Raw genomic sequence first — 17200 nt, forward strand, 5'->3', positions numbered from 1 at the left:
AACATGCTCGCCCTCCCAGCCGTGGGGGCGTATAATGTGACGGTCAATCCCACTATTCGTTGGTAAAAGAGTAGCCCAAGAGTTGGCGGTGGGTGGTGATGACTAGCTGCCTTCCCTCTAATCTTACACTACTAAATTAGGGACGGCTAGCGCAGATATATCTCGAGTAACTTTGCACGAAATTCAAAAACAAAACAAACTTAAAATATTTATGTGATTCTTAACGGTCCTTACAGCGTAATAATTCACACGTCCACACAGGAGGAAAAAGAAAAATGACAAATATTTAAGAAATATATTTTTATTTGCAAGACTATGGCTAAAATACTACAAAAATCATAGATGGCGTACTCAGTTATTGTTGTTTTATTACATCACTACAAATATACTACCAAACGATGATCTGTCACCAACAGAAAAGAACCTCTGGCCATTGTGATTGAAGACATTAAATAAGCAAAATATTTCACTTTATCATCAAAAGACTACAAAAAAAAGTTCGAAGAAAATCTCCATACCACCACTCTTTAAAGGCAAGACAAAATGTAATAATTTTCCGTAATGCTTACCACCGGAACTGACTTTTTGAGTAGAGGTTGGTAGAAGAGATTCTTCTTTCAAAACCCTGCACCTTACACCAGATCATAACTTAATGTATAGATGAAATAGGAGACCATACCTTTACCATTTGGGCCGGTTGATATATGTGTAGAAGAGATTACATGTGATGGTTCTTGCACTAAAAACATTCCGTACGTACTTCGTTAGCATTCAATAATTATAATAGCATCAACGGAAAGACAATTATGAACAAAAAAGTAAGTTTCGTTTATTTGTTATAACGCATAAAATTACACATCTCCCCACCAGTGATATTATCGAAGTGTGTGTGTGTGTGTGTGTTTCTTATAGCAAAGCCACAAAGGGCTATCTACTCAGCCCACCGAGGGGAATCGAACCCCTGATTTTAGCGTTGTAAATCCGGAGAAATACCGCTGTACTAGCGGGGGGCGATATTATCGAAATCTAGGTTTTAGTGTTATAGTGTTTTAGGCCTTCAGACTTATTGTTAAGCCAGCAGAGGGCAAATTATGATGAAAAGATTGTTGAAAATAAATAATTCTAAATTTGTCAGATCGATTATTAAAATATCATTTAAGGAATGATTTACTTTAGAATGAATTGTATTTAAATATAAACCTTTATCGCTACCACTTCGCGATAACTGATCCGTTTTGATGCGAAACGCTGAAAAGATAATCTATACCAAGAAATATTGGTTGTTATACCACTTATAGCATCTAGTAGTAACCTATCCCGGTGTATTATTAATTAGGCTTAACGTTCACGATTAGAATAACCCGTAACACATACATGACGTTAAAGATAATCTATACCAAGGAATATGCGTCGTTATACCACTTACAGCATCTAGTAGTAACCTGTCCCGGTGTATTATTAATTAGGCTTAACGTTCACGATTAGAATAACCCGTAACACATAAATGACGTTAAAGATAAACTATACCAAGGAATATGCGTCGTTATACCACTTACAGCATCTAGTAGTAACCTATCCCGGTGTATTATTAATTAGGCTTAACTTTCACGATTAGAATAACCCGTAACACATACATGACGTTAAAGATAAACTATACCAAGGAATATGCGTCGTTATACCACTTATAGCATCTAGTAGTAACCTATCCCGGTGTTATTATTAATTAGGCTTAACTTTCACGGTTAGAAAAGCACGTAAGACGTACATGACGTTCCTAGGTTATATGTCAGCATTAAACCGATTGTATTTAATAGTTTCAAACTAGCTTTTTCAGTTTGTAGTTTTCTTTGCAGTATACCACAAATCTAAGTTTAGAAATGTAAGAAGATCAATGAACTCAGCGTCTTCAAAATTATTTTTACCGTTCAATATTTAATAGACTTTCATGGGCATACTAATACACTGTTTTTTTAATTTTAATCTGAATACTGTAAAATATACAAACTATCAAAATAAGTAATACTATAAAGAAGGCTATAGCACTGAAGTTTTCATGGAAGCACAGTAACACGTTTGTGTGAAAAGAATAGTAACACACGCTAGCTCCTGTGTGAAAACAACGGAAACACACGTACATGTTAGTACCTGTGTGAAAACGAATTTTTATTCCTTCTATACAAATACAAAATTTTTTCATATTCAATTTCGGCTTTTGACCCTGAGCCAAAGCAACACTTGATGAAGTAAGTATTGTTACAAGGCTAATAATGAACAGATACAATGAGTCTAAAACGGCCATACTCTGTTGGTTTATTGTTCAAAACTGGTTGTTTCGCTATAGATCAGTGATTCTTAATTGGATAAATGGTTTATCCAGGGATTAATAATATCAATATTATGGTAAATGAGTATAATCAACAAATTCAACAACAAACAAAAATTCATTAGTTATTATTATTCATTCTAGTTGTATCTTGATTCATACGTTTACTTTTTTGTTTATGTTGTATTTTGATATATACGTTTACTTTTCATGTTGTATTCATTCTAGTTGTACTTTCATAAATACGTTTGCTTCTTACGTTGTATTTATTGTAGTTGTAGTTTGATACATATTTAAGTTATAAAAAATAAACTTTACATTTTAAATCAGTAGTTTTTGTCTTGTTTTTCGAACTCGATGAGTGAACTATTGTGACAACCTTATAAGGTTGAATGATATTGGAAAATGTTGAACAGCAATGATACAGATAATGCTTACGTAAACATCATTGTCGACTCGTAGAAGTTTCAAGAATATCACAGAGTCTTCACCAAAGTAATAATACATCTTACATTTCAAAACTGAAAGATTTACTAAGACTAAAATCGTTTTTATTACTGGCGCTTCTGCTCTATCTTCCCACGTTAAGAGCCAACTAGCAAATGTAGAGTAGAGCAAAAGTGATTAAGTTACAGCACCGATAGTAACCTGAAATAATAGATAGAATTACAGGGACCCGCCCAAGTTCCACCTCCGTCAAAATTGACGGAATATCTGTTAAAAAATAGACAAGCCAATGTAATTAGATGCATAGTACCAAACTATACCATAACCATCATATATCCCTCACGAAGTACGTGAAGTAGTGAATACTGATCGATTTCGTTTCAAACGCTTCTTAAAACCATAAAAATATATTTTCAAAAACATAATGTACATATCAGAATACCTGCCTACAAATGACCCTGAAATGTGATAATTAGAACAGGAAAATATTATCACGTAACAAAGAAGATCATTCTAGCGTGTTTTAGTCCCAAGATGCATTGCTCTTAATGCGTGCCCATTTTACGGTGAAGCTGTCCTGCAGCGGTTGAGGATTATTCTCTGCTGTAACCGGCGTTAGAGTACGGTCCAGAGTAGATGGAACTACCAGCTGTGTGGATCCCTTTTCTCCTACGACGGCGATGAAGGATGCAAGCCACCAATAACACAACGGCTAACATCAAGGAGACTCCAGCCACAGCAATACCAATAGCGAACTTTCTGGTGGATACACAGAACTCGTCCTCTGCTACCGACAGCTGCGTTGCTACTCTAGTATCTAAAAAACAAGAAACATTATACGATACAAACAAAATTACCAGACATCAGTGACGGGAAAAGTTAATCTATCATTTTAAATTATGCCAGGACTTTAGAAATGATAACTGTGTTGCACTCTTGGTTTCACACAGATATAAACCTGAGGTACTTATACTAACCACTGTGTAAAATAACTACTGACCATTTCAGTCATGCTAAGAGTCACTCAACAACAACATAACAAACAAACCATAAGCCACATCGCATATTGAGATGTGAATGATAGTGTGATTAGTTCGTGACAATTTAGTGTAGAATATCCTGCTTGTGACATTAAACTTAGCAACGACATTATTCATGTCTGTTCTACCGTCATTTGTCTATGGTCTTACAACACTAGAAATTGGGTTTCGATACCCGTGGTGGACAGAGCACAGATTAAGCACAAGCAAAGAACTCTCCCCGTCGTTTCAAAAATGTACGTTGAGCTTTCCCTGAGCTCACGCGTAGCTTTTCAAACGGGAGTCTGATAAACAGACACCATGGTTAACATCACATTATAATTTTAACACGCATTGCGGCTAGGCGTGGCCAGGTTGTTAAGGCACCCGACACGTAATCTGAGGGTCGCTGGTTCGAATCCCCGTCGCACCAAACATGCTCGCCCTTTCAGCCGTGGGGGGCGTTAAAATGTGACGGTCAATCCCACTATTCGTTGGTAAAAGAGTAGCTCAAGAATTGGCTGTGGTGGGTGGTGATGCCTTGCTTCTAATCTTACACTGTTAAATTAGGGAGGGCTAGAGCAGACAGGCCTCGTGCAGCTTTGCGCGAAATGCAAATGAAACCAAACACACATCGCTCCCACTATCAAAGCAGCGATTAGAGCGACTCGTACAAAACACAAAGTAATTTGTTTCTCGAACATACTTGTGAAGAATATTAAAATACTCTTTCTCAGATTTCATTTAGGTACAAAGACGAGCAATTTTATGTTAGTCCAACGGATATTCATGTTAAACTTCGGACATCGTGTTTCTTGTGCATATTTTATAATGTGCTGCAAAGTCTTACTCAATGGGACTTGCGTGTGTTTAAATAATACATTTAATTGTGTTGCTCACCTTACCTTCAAATAGCAATAATCGTAGCTTTGTTGTTTGTGTGGCCTTTTTTTATATATTTCGCGCAAAGCTACTCGAGGGTTATCTGCGCTACCCGTCCCTAATTTAGTAGTGTAAGACTAGAGGGAAGGCAGCTAGTCATCACCACCCACCGCCAACTCTTGGGCTACTCTTTTATCAACGAATAGTGGGATTGACCGTAATATTATAACGCCCCCACGGCTGAAAGGACGAGCATGTTTGGTGCGACTGAGATTGGAACCCGCGACCTTCGGATTAGGAGTAGAACTCCTTAACACGCTTGGCTATGCTAAACTCGGTCTTTTTCTGCCCATATTTTTATTACCCTAAACCACAACATCCTGCCAATATGCGAGTCACGGATTCAAATCCTTCCCCGAACGTACTCGCCCTTGCAGCTGTTAGAACGTTATAGTGTGACGATCAAACCCACTGGCTGTGTGTGATTTTTTTTACTAGCTACCTTCCCTCTAATCCAGTGGTTCCCAACCAGAGGTGCGGGATAACATTTGTTTTGGCCACCTTCACCTTTATTCTTAAATAAATAATTACTATGAGGGGTGCGAGAACACATTAAAATTTTTTAGGGGTGCGGGACACAAAAAAAGGTTGGAAACTACTGCTCTAATCTATCGCTTCTAAATTACGGACGGCTAACGAAAACAAGCCTCGAGTAGCTTTAGGCGCAATTTAACAAAATAACAAAGAACTACAATGTTATTTAATCTTTTATCAACTCAAGCCTGTTAATTTTAGAAAACACCACGTTTCCATAAACTGTCTACGATCTTTTCCGACAAATAGTTTTAAATTGGATGAATAACTATATGTACCGAGTAAAAGATTGCCCAGATGGTTTTTGGAAGAAAATAAAAGTGAGAGGAGAGATTCCAATTTATTTGGTTATAGAAAAACAAGAAACCATAAAACGATTAACAGTAGCAGTAAATTTCATTCTTCTGGTTTCATGAAGGAAAACAAGAGGAAATCCTTAATAGCCTCGTGTCTAATTAGATCTCAAATCGGTCAATAGATGGTGCCATGAGTTAAACGTTTGTACTTAAAAAAACACAACTCAGAACGTTTTATGAGCCACTAAGCAGCGGCTAAAAATCACCTGCTTGATCACTGCAGCATTGTGTTTTCTGCAAAATATGTCCAATTTTAAGTGTTTTTTTTAGTCAAACAACCACAAAATGAAAATATTGAATATTATTGGTAACATTTGGGATTATATTTTCAAATTATTTTTGTTAATAATTGATTGTACAATTTATTTTGAATCACTAACATCATATGTGTCAATCATTTTCAGTTGAGCTAAGTGTGTCGGTGATTTATGTCTATTAGCTTGACAAGCCATATTCGAGTAGTAGGCGTGACGGACTGCTCAAGAGAGGCTAAAGCGGATACGTTACGCCAGTCCCACACTTTCAAATGAACATTACAATTGTCTTATTGTTGTTTTTCAGCTTATTGTGCACACAATGGGCTGTTCAGGTTGAAAATCTCAATTCCTTTTCCATCTCAATAGGTTTGAGTTTCTCTCATGGGCAGTGTTTATATTGCACTATAACTGATAAAAGAATAAAGTTATATTTTAATATAATAATTTGGTCTTCCTCTGCTTCCATAACGATGTTAGTGAACCAATAAGGCAACTAATGCTTCGTGTACTTTGCAAAAATAAAAAAACATCCAATGGAAACAATGCTTTATTAGAAGCTAAAAAGACACTCAAAGAGTGCAATCTTTATCCCACAATGTTTTCTTTTATTAATTTAACAGTAACAAATATAAAATATAATCAAAGAATTGATCGACATAAGATTCTCTTTTCAGTTTATCTGTATTTTGACCGTTTTTCTCTAAATATGAATTTGCTACCGTTGGCTGATCTATAATGTGACCGACCTCCCCTTGAGATACGTTCAATATTCTCGCCATGGAGCGGGAGTAACGACAACAATAATGTGATACATATCGGAACAATGATTATTGTATTAACAGACTCAGCTGAATGACGATCACAATAATGTAATACATATCGGAACAATGATTATTGTATTAACAGACTCAGCTGAATGACGATCACAATAATGTAATACATATCGGAACAATGATTATTGTATCAACAGACTCAGCTGAATGACGATCACAATAATGTAATACATATCGGAACAATGATTATTGTATTAACAGACTCAGCTGAATGACGATCACAATAATGTAATACATATCGGAACAATGATTATTGTATTAACAGACTCAGCTGAATGACGATCACAATAATGTAATACATATCGGAACAATGATTATTGTATTAACAGACTCAGCTGAATGACGATCACAATAATGTAATACATATCGGAACAATGATTATTGTATTAACAGACTCAGCTGAATGACGATCACAATAATGTAATACATATCGGAACAATGATTATTGTATCAACAGACTCAGCTGAATGACGATCACAATAATGTAATACATATCGGAACAATGATTATTGTATTAACAGACTCAGCTGAATGACGATCACAATAATGTAATACATATCGGAACAATGATTATTGTATTAACAGACTCAGCTGAATGACGATCACAATAATGTAATACATATCGGAACAATGATTATTGTATTAACAGACTCAGCTGAATGACGATCACAATAATGTAATACATATCGGAACAATGATTATTGTATTAACAGACTCAGCTGAATGACGATTACAATAATGTAATACATATCGGAACAATGATTATTGTATTAACAGACTCAGCTGAATGACGATCACAATAATGTAATACATATCGGAACAATGATTATTGTATTAACAGACTCACCTGAATGACGATCACAATAATGTAATACATATCGGAACAATGATTATTGTATTAACAGACTCAGCTGAATGACGATCACAATAATGTAATACATATCGGAACAATGATTATTGTATTAACAGACTCAGCTGAATGACGATCACAATAATGTAATACATATCGGAACAATGATTATTGTATTAACAGACTCAGCTGAATGACGATCACAATAATGTAACACATATCGGAACAATGATTATTGTATTAACAGACTCAGCTGAATGACGATCACAATAATGTAATACATATCGGAACAATGATTATTGTATTAACAGACTCAGCTGAATGACGATCACAATAATGTAATACATATCGGAACAATGATTATTGTATTAACAGACTCACCTGAATGACGATCACAATAATGTAATACATATCGGAACAATGATTATTGTATTAACAGACTCAGCTGAATGACGATCACAATAATGTAATACATATCGGAACAATGATTATTGTATTAACAGACTCAGCTGAATGACGATCACAATAATGTAATACATATCGGAACAATGATTATTGTATTAACAGACTCAGCTGAATGACGATCACAATAATGTAATACATATCGGAACAATGATTATTGTATTAACAGACTCACCTGAATGACGATCACAATAATGTAATACATATCGGAACAATGATTATTGTATTAACAGACTCACCTGAATGACGATCACAATAATGTAATACATATCGGAACAATGATTATTGTATTAACAGACTCAGCTGAATGACGATCACAATAATGTAATACATATCGGAACAATGATTATTGTATTAACAGACTCAGCTGAATGACGATCACAATAATGTAATACATATCGGAACAATGATTATTGTATTAACAGACTCAGCTGAATGACGATCACAATAATGTAATACATATCGGAACAATGATTATTGTATTAACAGACTCAGCTGAATGACGATCACAATAATGTAATACATATCGGAACAATGATTATTGTATTAACAGACTCAGCTGAATGACGATCACAATAATGTAACACATATCGGAACAATGATTATTGTATTAACAGACTCAGCTGAATGACCATCACAATAATGTAATACATATCGGAACAACGATTATTGTATTAACAGGCTCAGTTGAATGACGATCACAATAATGTAATACATGTCGGAACAATGATTATTGTATTAACAGGCTCAGTTGAATGACGATCACAGTAATGTAATGCATATCGGAACAATGATTATTGTATTAACAGACTCAGCTGAATGACGATCACAATAATGTAATGCATATCGGAACAATGATTATTGTATTAACAGACTCAGCTGAATGGCCATCACAATAATGTAATACATATCGGAACAACGATTATTGTATTAACAGGCTCAGTTGAATGACGATCACAATAATGTAATACATATCGGAATAATGATTATTGTATTAACTGAATGAAATAACAAACAAATAAATGACTAAGAAAGGGTAAGGGAGCAGTTAATAAACAGGTTTCTTTTTGAAACTGGCGAAACCACAGGTGTAATTTATTTAATAATCACACGTCCCGAGATGAAACAACGTTAACTCTACAGGTTTATAACGCTAAAATCTGGGGTTCGATTCGCCACAGTGAACAGAGAAGACAGCCCAATGTGACTTTACTTTAAAACAAACAAATAATCATACACTAAATTTTCAGACTTTTATTACTGTGGGTGAAATGTTCATGATAAGCCGAGGACGTAACTTCACTGTTCGTTTGCTTTGAATTTCGCGCAAAGCTACACGAGGAATACTCTTTTACCAACGAATAGTGGTATTGATCGTAATATTATAACGCCCCACGACTGAAACGACAAGCACGTTTGTTGTGACGGGGATTCGAACCTGCGACCCACAGATTGCGAGTCCAGCGCCCCCTAGTTACCCGATCATGTTGGGCCTATGTAACTTCATAAGTTAATTACATCTCGTTTTATTATTTATACAAAATTATCACACCAATGTAAGTAAAGATTAGTATTTCATAGCAGCTGGAACGTACCATCGCTTTTCTCCAGGTTGTCAACCTCGTTGACGTACAGACCGGAATAGACCTCAATGCTGAGGTCTCGCACGTTCTGTTCCTCTTGTTTCAAATCTTCAAGATCACCTTTCTCTTCTAAATCACTTTCTCTCTTTCTCCGACGCTTCAAGAGGTTATTTCCACTGACGTCACACTTCGGCGGCTGGAGAAGAAAAAATCTAAGTTTTTTTTTTTTTTCTATAACGTTTCAGTTTTTGCGTAGTAAGTAATCAAGTTGCAGAAGTCAGTTGACAACCGTACGGTATATTCAAATATGAAACACAACTATTTCTATTCTATAACAACTCCCAAATTATGAACCAGTCCAGCTAGTTCATTGAAGAACAATACGCAGTTTTGGATGTGGTAGTAAATTTTGTCTAAATATCCATCTTTTTACTGCTGATTTCTCAACGGCTACTAAGCCTAATTATAAAGCACTAAAGATATTAACTTTAGTGATACAAACAGTGAAAAGATTAAACCGTTATTTCTTTATAAGAGTGTTGTTAAGAGTACACACGGGTAAATGACGTTCAACCACTTCTCAAAGATGAGGCGACGTTAAGTTCTCACCCTGCCACCTTCTGGACGTAAGCATCAAAAGTGGGATTTTATTCGCTTTTTTTTTTTTTTAAATTGGTCACCAAACCACTGATTTATTATGAAAATAAACAAAAAATACGTGAGGTAAGAAACAAAATAAAGTTTTTAATATGTAACTGAGACATTTCATTACTGATCACAAACGGCAATTAAACTTTCCTAAAGGCCTAGCTAAATTCCTTACAAGTCGTTGACATTTTGTAAATAAACATACTTGAACATATAGAGCTAGTAAGACTTAGATCCTGAAAGTCAATGGTTAATACAACCTACCACATCATCACAGCCACCACTCTGCTTTAGGCACAGCTTCACGTTACACTGATAGTAGACGGAGGAAGTGTAGGGGAATTTATGAGCTTTGAATGTCACTATCGCTCGGGTCTTGTTCAGGGTGTAGTCAAAAGGGCCCATTACCTCCAGGTCCACTGGACACCTGAAATAAAGTTTTAAGAAAGCGATGATTGTAAGAAAATTACAAGTCACAATATTTTAGCCTCCTTCCTCAGTGAATCAACAATACCTTAACAGACGTATAACGCTAAAATCCGGTGCTTGATTCCATGGACAGAGTGTGGGCAGCCTGTTGTGTACCTTTCTTATAAATGCGTTACTTAATTCTACTCTAAACATGAGACACTTTAGGCCTATAAATGAACACAAGCTATAAAACACGTACAATAGTGTGCATTTGTTTGTTTTTGAATTTCGCGCAAAGCTACTCGAGTGTTATCTGCGCAAGGCATCCCTAATTTAGCAGTGTAAACTAGAGGGAAGGCAGCTAGCCATTACCATTCTACTGCCAACTCTTAAGCTACTCTTTTACCAACGAATAGTGGGATTGAATAGTGGGATTGACTATTAGGGAATTAGGTAAGTAATATGCCATTGCTGCTTAATATTTATATAAGTGCCTTAGTTTTGTGGGCCTGGTATGGCCAAGCGCGTAAGGCATGCGACTCATAATCCGAGGGTTGCGGGTTCGCGCCCGCGTCGCGCTAAACATGCTCGCCCTCCCAGCCGTGGGGGCGTATAATGTGACGGTCAATCCCACTATTCGTTGGTAAAAGAGTAGCCCAAGAGTTGGCGGTGGGTGGTGATGACTAGCTGCCTTCCCTCTAGTCTTACACTGCTAAATTAGGGACGGCTAGCACAGATAGCCCTCGAGTAGCTTTGTGCGAAATTCCAAGAACAAACAAAACAAACAAACAGTTTTGTGGTTGACTGGTCTCACTTACAGGTAACAGCCTAAACAAGCTTTGGAATTATTTTCATTGGTTTTAAATTAAATAATGTTACTTCTAGGTAACGCACCAATTTATATCTTACCAACATATAATTCACATCAGCTCTTTTGTGCAATATAGATTGAACTATTTTAAAAAGAAATTCAAGGAATACTTTTTTCATCGTATTTTCATAGATAGAGAGTTAAATACAATTATAATAAGCAGCTATAGGCTCGTTGTTTTGATTTATTTTCTATGTAAATGTCATAAAAAACAACTTTTTTATAGTTTCCCAAAAATTATAGGGCGAGTACTATTTTCTCTATAGTATACCCTAACCTTACATTGCGTAGCTAATTGAAATAAATAAATTTTGCAAAATCAACCTTGAGTAACAAAGAGTCAGAAAAGTCGAGTCGAGGTAGTCAAGCTTTGGTAAATTCTTTTGTGAGGCAACCAAAATTAAGATAATTCCTGAAATGAATTCGTGGTGTATTCATAGAGTAATTATTGGTTTGTTTTGTTTTGAATTTCGCGCAAAGCTTTTCGAGGGCTATCTGCGCTAGCGGTCCCTAATTTAGTAGTGTAAGACTGGAGAAAAGGCAGCTAGTCATCACCACCCATCGCCAACCCTTGAGCTACTATTTTACCAACGAATAGTGGGATTGACCGTCACATTATAACGCCCCCACGACTGAAAGAGCAAGCACGTAGATGCTTTTGGTCCGGCCCGGCATGGCCAAGCGCGTAAGGCGTGCGACTTGTAATCCGAGGGTCGCGGGTTCGCGCCCGCGTCGCCCTAAACATGCTCACCCTCCCAGCCGTGGGAGCGTTATAATGTGACGGTCAATCCCACTATTCGTTGGTAAAAGAGTAGCCCAAGAGTTGGCGGTGGGTGGTAATGACTAGCTGCCTTCCCTCTAGTCTTACACTGCAAAATTAGGGAAGGCTAGAACAGATAGCTCTCGAGTAGCTTTGTGCGAAATTCAAAAACAAACAAGCTTTTGGTCCATGAAATATTACGTAAGTTATTAACATCTTTAAATACGGTCTCTTCAAAAACAGAAAAGTTTAAAATAGTAGATATTTACCCATTATTGTTGATTAAAGGCTGTTCTCCCCAGTTTAGTCCATCTCGAACTAAGCAGTTTGTCACCTTCATACCATAGATATCTAAGATAAGACATGAACTCAGTTATAACAACAAACATGAACTTGTTACATATGTGATATTTATTCGCTACTTGCAATAACAAATTTAATATATTCCGCCTTTTCTGTTCTGGCTTCTTCAACCTTAACATGAATCGACAATAAATCAAGGTTCTATTTTGCAGACAAAGAAGGATTAGCGATATCTGATAACAACTACTTATAATGTTTGTACTTAACCCTGAACATCGATGTTAATTAGGAGTGTGAGTTGGTCACCAATCTTGACATTTTCAGCAACAAATGCGTGATCTGGATCTCCTTGAAAAATTTTCATGTGACACGTTGGCATTGCGGCGGTGGCGTACATGGGTGTTGTACCGAGCATGCTGTAATCACAAGAAATAAAAAATACAGTTTTAATAAGGTTGGTACTCGATAAAACAAAGGGCAAGGTATTCATTCATACAGGAAAATCCTCTCATAATGAATAACACAGATAGGATAATAGAATTGTAAGCACGAAGGTTTGGTTTGAATTTGGCGCAAAACTGCACGAGGGCTATCTGCGCTAGTCGTCCCTAATTTAACAATGTAAGACTAGAGGGAAGTCAGCTAGTCATCACCACCCACCGCCAACTCTTGGGTTACTCTTTTACCAACAATGGAGTAGGATTAGCCGTCACATTATAACGCCCCACGGCTGAAATGCGAGCATGGGTGGTGTCACAGGGATTCGAACCTGCAACCCTCAGATTGCGAGTGAAGCGCCCTACCCACATGACCAATACAAACGAGGTCAGAGTAGCCAAACAAGGAAGCACTATCCTTACAAAGTAATGAACCAAGGAGAGACATTATTAGAATGGTAAGTTCAGAGTTGTCCAAACTTAAGAAGACTCAGGTTAGATTCACACGTACTGTGACACTCAAATAAAGTTGGCAAACTGAAGCATTTCATGGTACGGGAATGTTGTATCTAATACAAGGAAAGTATGACAGTCAGACAGAGACAAAAGTAACATTTTATTTAATACTATATATGGAAATCTGACATCACATGCTTGAAGCAGTGACAGAATAATCATGTCGGGTGTACTTCGAAAAGAGAAGAATGGAAAGTTATTGACAATAGAACAAAACGAAAACATTGAGGTCTAGTAGAACATAACGTAAGTAATATATAGTGTTTTACACGAACAAGGCCGGATTAGGGATTTTTTTGGTCCTAGGCTTTTTACCTTATAGAGGTCCCTTCGAAACAGAACCTCTGCGCGTAATACATTTACAGTCATAGCATGAGGTTCCCTAATTAGTGTGAGGCCCTGAGCTTCAGGCCGGTAAGCCCATGCCTTAATCCGGGGTTGTACACGGACTTTTCTATACCTTAAAATACTTCTATTTGCAAGCTTTCGGTCCTCTTACTGAAGACTTCATTGGCAACGATATATATAGAAAAGTCCGCGTGTAATTCCACATGACAGTCTCATGTTGTTTTTAAAAAAACAAGGAGAGAATGGTATGATCAGAATCGTTTATTGAAGTGACCAGTCTGGACAAGAAAAGTTCATCTAATGTTCCGAAACAAGAAGTTGAAAGACATATTAAAGTACTATTTAACAAAATGAAACTAGAATAGGTATGTTGTACCTAGATTATGTTAACAATGTGACACTTCCAGATAATGTTTTAAAACAAGAAGTTGGGACAAACAGACTAACGTTCGTCTTACTGAAACTAGAACAGTTAGTATGAGATTGTATTCAACATTAAAAAAAACAATAACAACACCTCTCCCACTCAAAAAAACAAACAGAGAACAACAACAAAATAACAGAAGAACCACTTGAGTGAGACATGGCGTTTTGATAGTACCAAACACGTCGAAAGTTTTGTGTCAAAGACGAACTAAACAGGTATCTCTCGTCAGATAACATTCCAAAACAATACCAAACAAGGCTTAATATTAAGATGTTGTTTTTAGGTGTTTCTGGAAAATATAAATTTGTAATTTTACCTGGGAAGGTTGGCTGTTGGATGTCAATAAAATTATCTAAGTTGTCTTCTTTCTGTTGGTTGTTTTTGGTTGTTTCCTTGTTTTTGTTCTCTGTAGAAAGTATCACAAGTCTCCTGGCTAGGTCTTCTAAACATGTTTTGATTTCTATGGTTGGAATGTGCCTAGGTGCTATAGCGAAGTTGAGTCCTTTGTTAAGTAGATGTATCTCGTCTGTGTTTAATTGACGGTCGGATCTGTTAATTATGAGGTTGGTCAACGGTTTGTCGTTTTGGTGTCTTTTCTGTTGTTTGCATCTTAGTTTTTCTAGTTTTTTGTTGTGGCAGATCTTTTTGTCTCTGTCGTTTTAGTATTGATTTGGTTTATGTTTCGTTGTATAAGTCCGTAAATCTCTGGTTTAATGCAGCATGCCAGTTGATGGTCTAGATTCATTTTTTGTTTTGTAAGTCATGTAGTTCTTTATATTTTGTGTTCAACATGGCTTTCAGTAGTTTTTTCTGTAAATTTTGAATAATGTTTGTGTATGTATTAAAATTTTTTGAAAGTTTTACCTTTACAAAATTAGGGGTTAGTTGTTCTTTTCTACATTGTTGAATAAAATAAATGTCATTTCTTCTATTAATAATTCGTTGGTTTAAATTCCTTAGTTTCTTAACGATCGTGTGAGCGTGTACTGTTAATAGTGGTGTACGGTATGCTAGTTCAGACATAATGGTAACAGGTAAGTACAAATACACTGAGAAAAACACAAAACTTACACTTCTCGTACAGTCGCCGCGATGAAACAATAATCAGTGATGACGAGAAACCCACTTGTTGAGAAATTTATATGCAAAAACGGCTCGTTTGGGCTGAGAAAACACTTTACATAGAAGAGCGAACAACGTTTCGACCTTCTTCGGTCATCGTCAGGTTCACAAAGAAAGAGGTAACTGACCGGAAGCTGACCACATGTTTGAAAGGGGTTGTGTAACTGTGTGTCGAAATGTAGAGGGCGGTATTAGATGTTTGAATATATAATTTTATTTATTATATTAATATAGGTATAAAGGCGTTCCTTTATATTGGTTTATTTTGGGTTTAAGTTGTTGTATAAGTAAGGCTTCTTTAATTTTACGTTTGTTTATGTTTGTTTCTTTATTTAGTATTTGAGTGTTTTCTATGGTTATGTTGTGTTTATTTGACTTGCAGTGTTCGAAAACGTGTGAAGGTGACTTTTTATGTTCTTTGAATCTGGTTTCACAAAAATTTTAATACATACACAAACATTATTCAAAATTTACAGAAAAAACTACTGAAAGCCATGTTGAACACAAAATATAAAGAACTACATGACTTACAAAAACAAAAAATGAATCTAGACCATCAACTGGCATGCTGCATTAAACCAGAGATTTACGGACTTATACAACGAAACATAAACCAAATCAATACTAAAAACGACAGAGACAAAAGATCTGCCACAACAAAAAACTAGAAAAACTAAGATGCAAACAACAGAAAAGACACCAAAACGACAAACCGTTGACCAACCTCATAATTAACAGATCCGACCGTCAATTAAACACAGACGAGATACATCTACTTAACAAAGGACTCAACTTCGCTATAGCACCTAGGCACATTCCAACCATAGAAATCAAAACATGTTTAGAAGACCTAGCCAGGAGACTTGTGATACTTTCTACAGAGAACAAAAACAAGGAAACAACCAAAAACAACCAACAGAAAGAAGACAACTTAGATAATTTTATTGACATCCAACAGCCAACCTTCCCAGGTAAAATTACAAATTTAAGGCTTAATATTGGTTTGGTTTCAAAGTTCGCGCGAAGCTACTCGAGAGCTCTATGCGATAATCGGCTCTAATTTAGCTGTAATAGACTAGAAGGAAAGCAGATAGTTAACATCACCCGTCACCAAATCTTGGGGTATTTTTTATCGACGAATAGCAGCATTGCCCATCGCGTTAACACCTCCATGACTGAAAAGGCGAATATGTTCGGGGACGGATATTCGAACCCGCGGCTCGCAGATTGCGAGAAGATAATCCAAACTATTAGATCATGCTTTAAATAACTACGAAAACAAAACAAAGACAGACTTATTAGAGGTAGGAATAATGAAGACGTAACAGTTAGATGGGAGTCGCTGTCGTAACGAACCGAAACTGAAACATAAGAGTTGCGATGAAGAACTCGGCACATGATTTGAAACGTTGTCTCCAAAACTAGACAAAGAACATGTGTAGTTAACACGAAACAATTCAACCTGTCAATAAGCTGCCTAAAACTTTCGTTAATTTAAAAGGAATCCGCCATGGCCATGTGGTTAAGGCACTCGACTCGTAATTCGAGGGTCCGAATTCCCGCCAAACTAAACATGCTCGTCCTTTCAGCCGTGGGGGTGCTATAATTTGACGGTCAATCCCACTATTCGTTGGTAAAACAGTATCCCAAAAGTTGGCGATGGGTGGTGATAACTAGCTGCCTTTCCTCTAGCACTGCTAAATTAGGGACGGATAGCGCAGATAGCCCTCGTGCAGATAGCTTTGCGCGAA

At 36.5% G+C, this 17200-nt stretch overlaps 1 protein-coding gene across 1 annotated transcript in view; it reads right to left on the reverse strand.

Annotated features, from left to right (window-relative positions):
- Positions 1-2144: 2144 nt before the first annotated feature.
- Positions 2145-17200, reverse strand: part of LOC143237802 (cuticlin-1-like) — a 43385-nt gene continuing 28329 nt past the window's right edge. The window contains exons 6-10 of the mRNA XM_076477407.1: positions 12867-13015; positions 12566-12647; positions 10519-10681; positions 9619-9802; positions 2145-3587 (exon numbers count right to left, since the gene is read on the reverse strand). Coding sequence (XP_076333522.1) covers positions 3364-3587; positions 9619-9802; positions 10519-10681; positions 12566-12647; positions 12867-13015 — 802 coding nt within the window. The 3' untranslated portion in view covers positions 2145-3363. The remainder of the gene's footprint in view (positions 3588-9618; positions 9803-10518; positions 10682-12565; positions 12648-12866; positions 13016-17200) is intronic.

The sequence above is a fragment of the Tachypleus tridentatus genome, chromosome 13 (genome assembly GCF_004210375.1).
Source record: "Tachypleus tridentatus isolate NWPU-2018 chromosome 13, ASM421037v1, whole genome shotgun sequence".
Classification (NCBI taxonomy): Eukaryota; Metazoa; Arthropoda; class Merostomata; order Xiphosura; family Limulidae; genus Tachypleus; species Tachypleus tridentatus.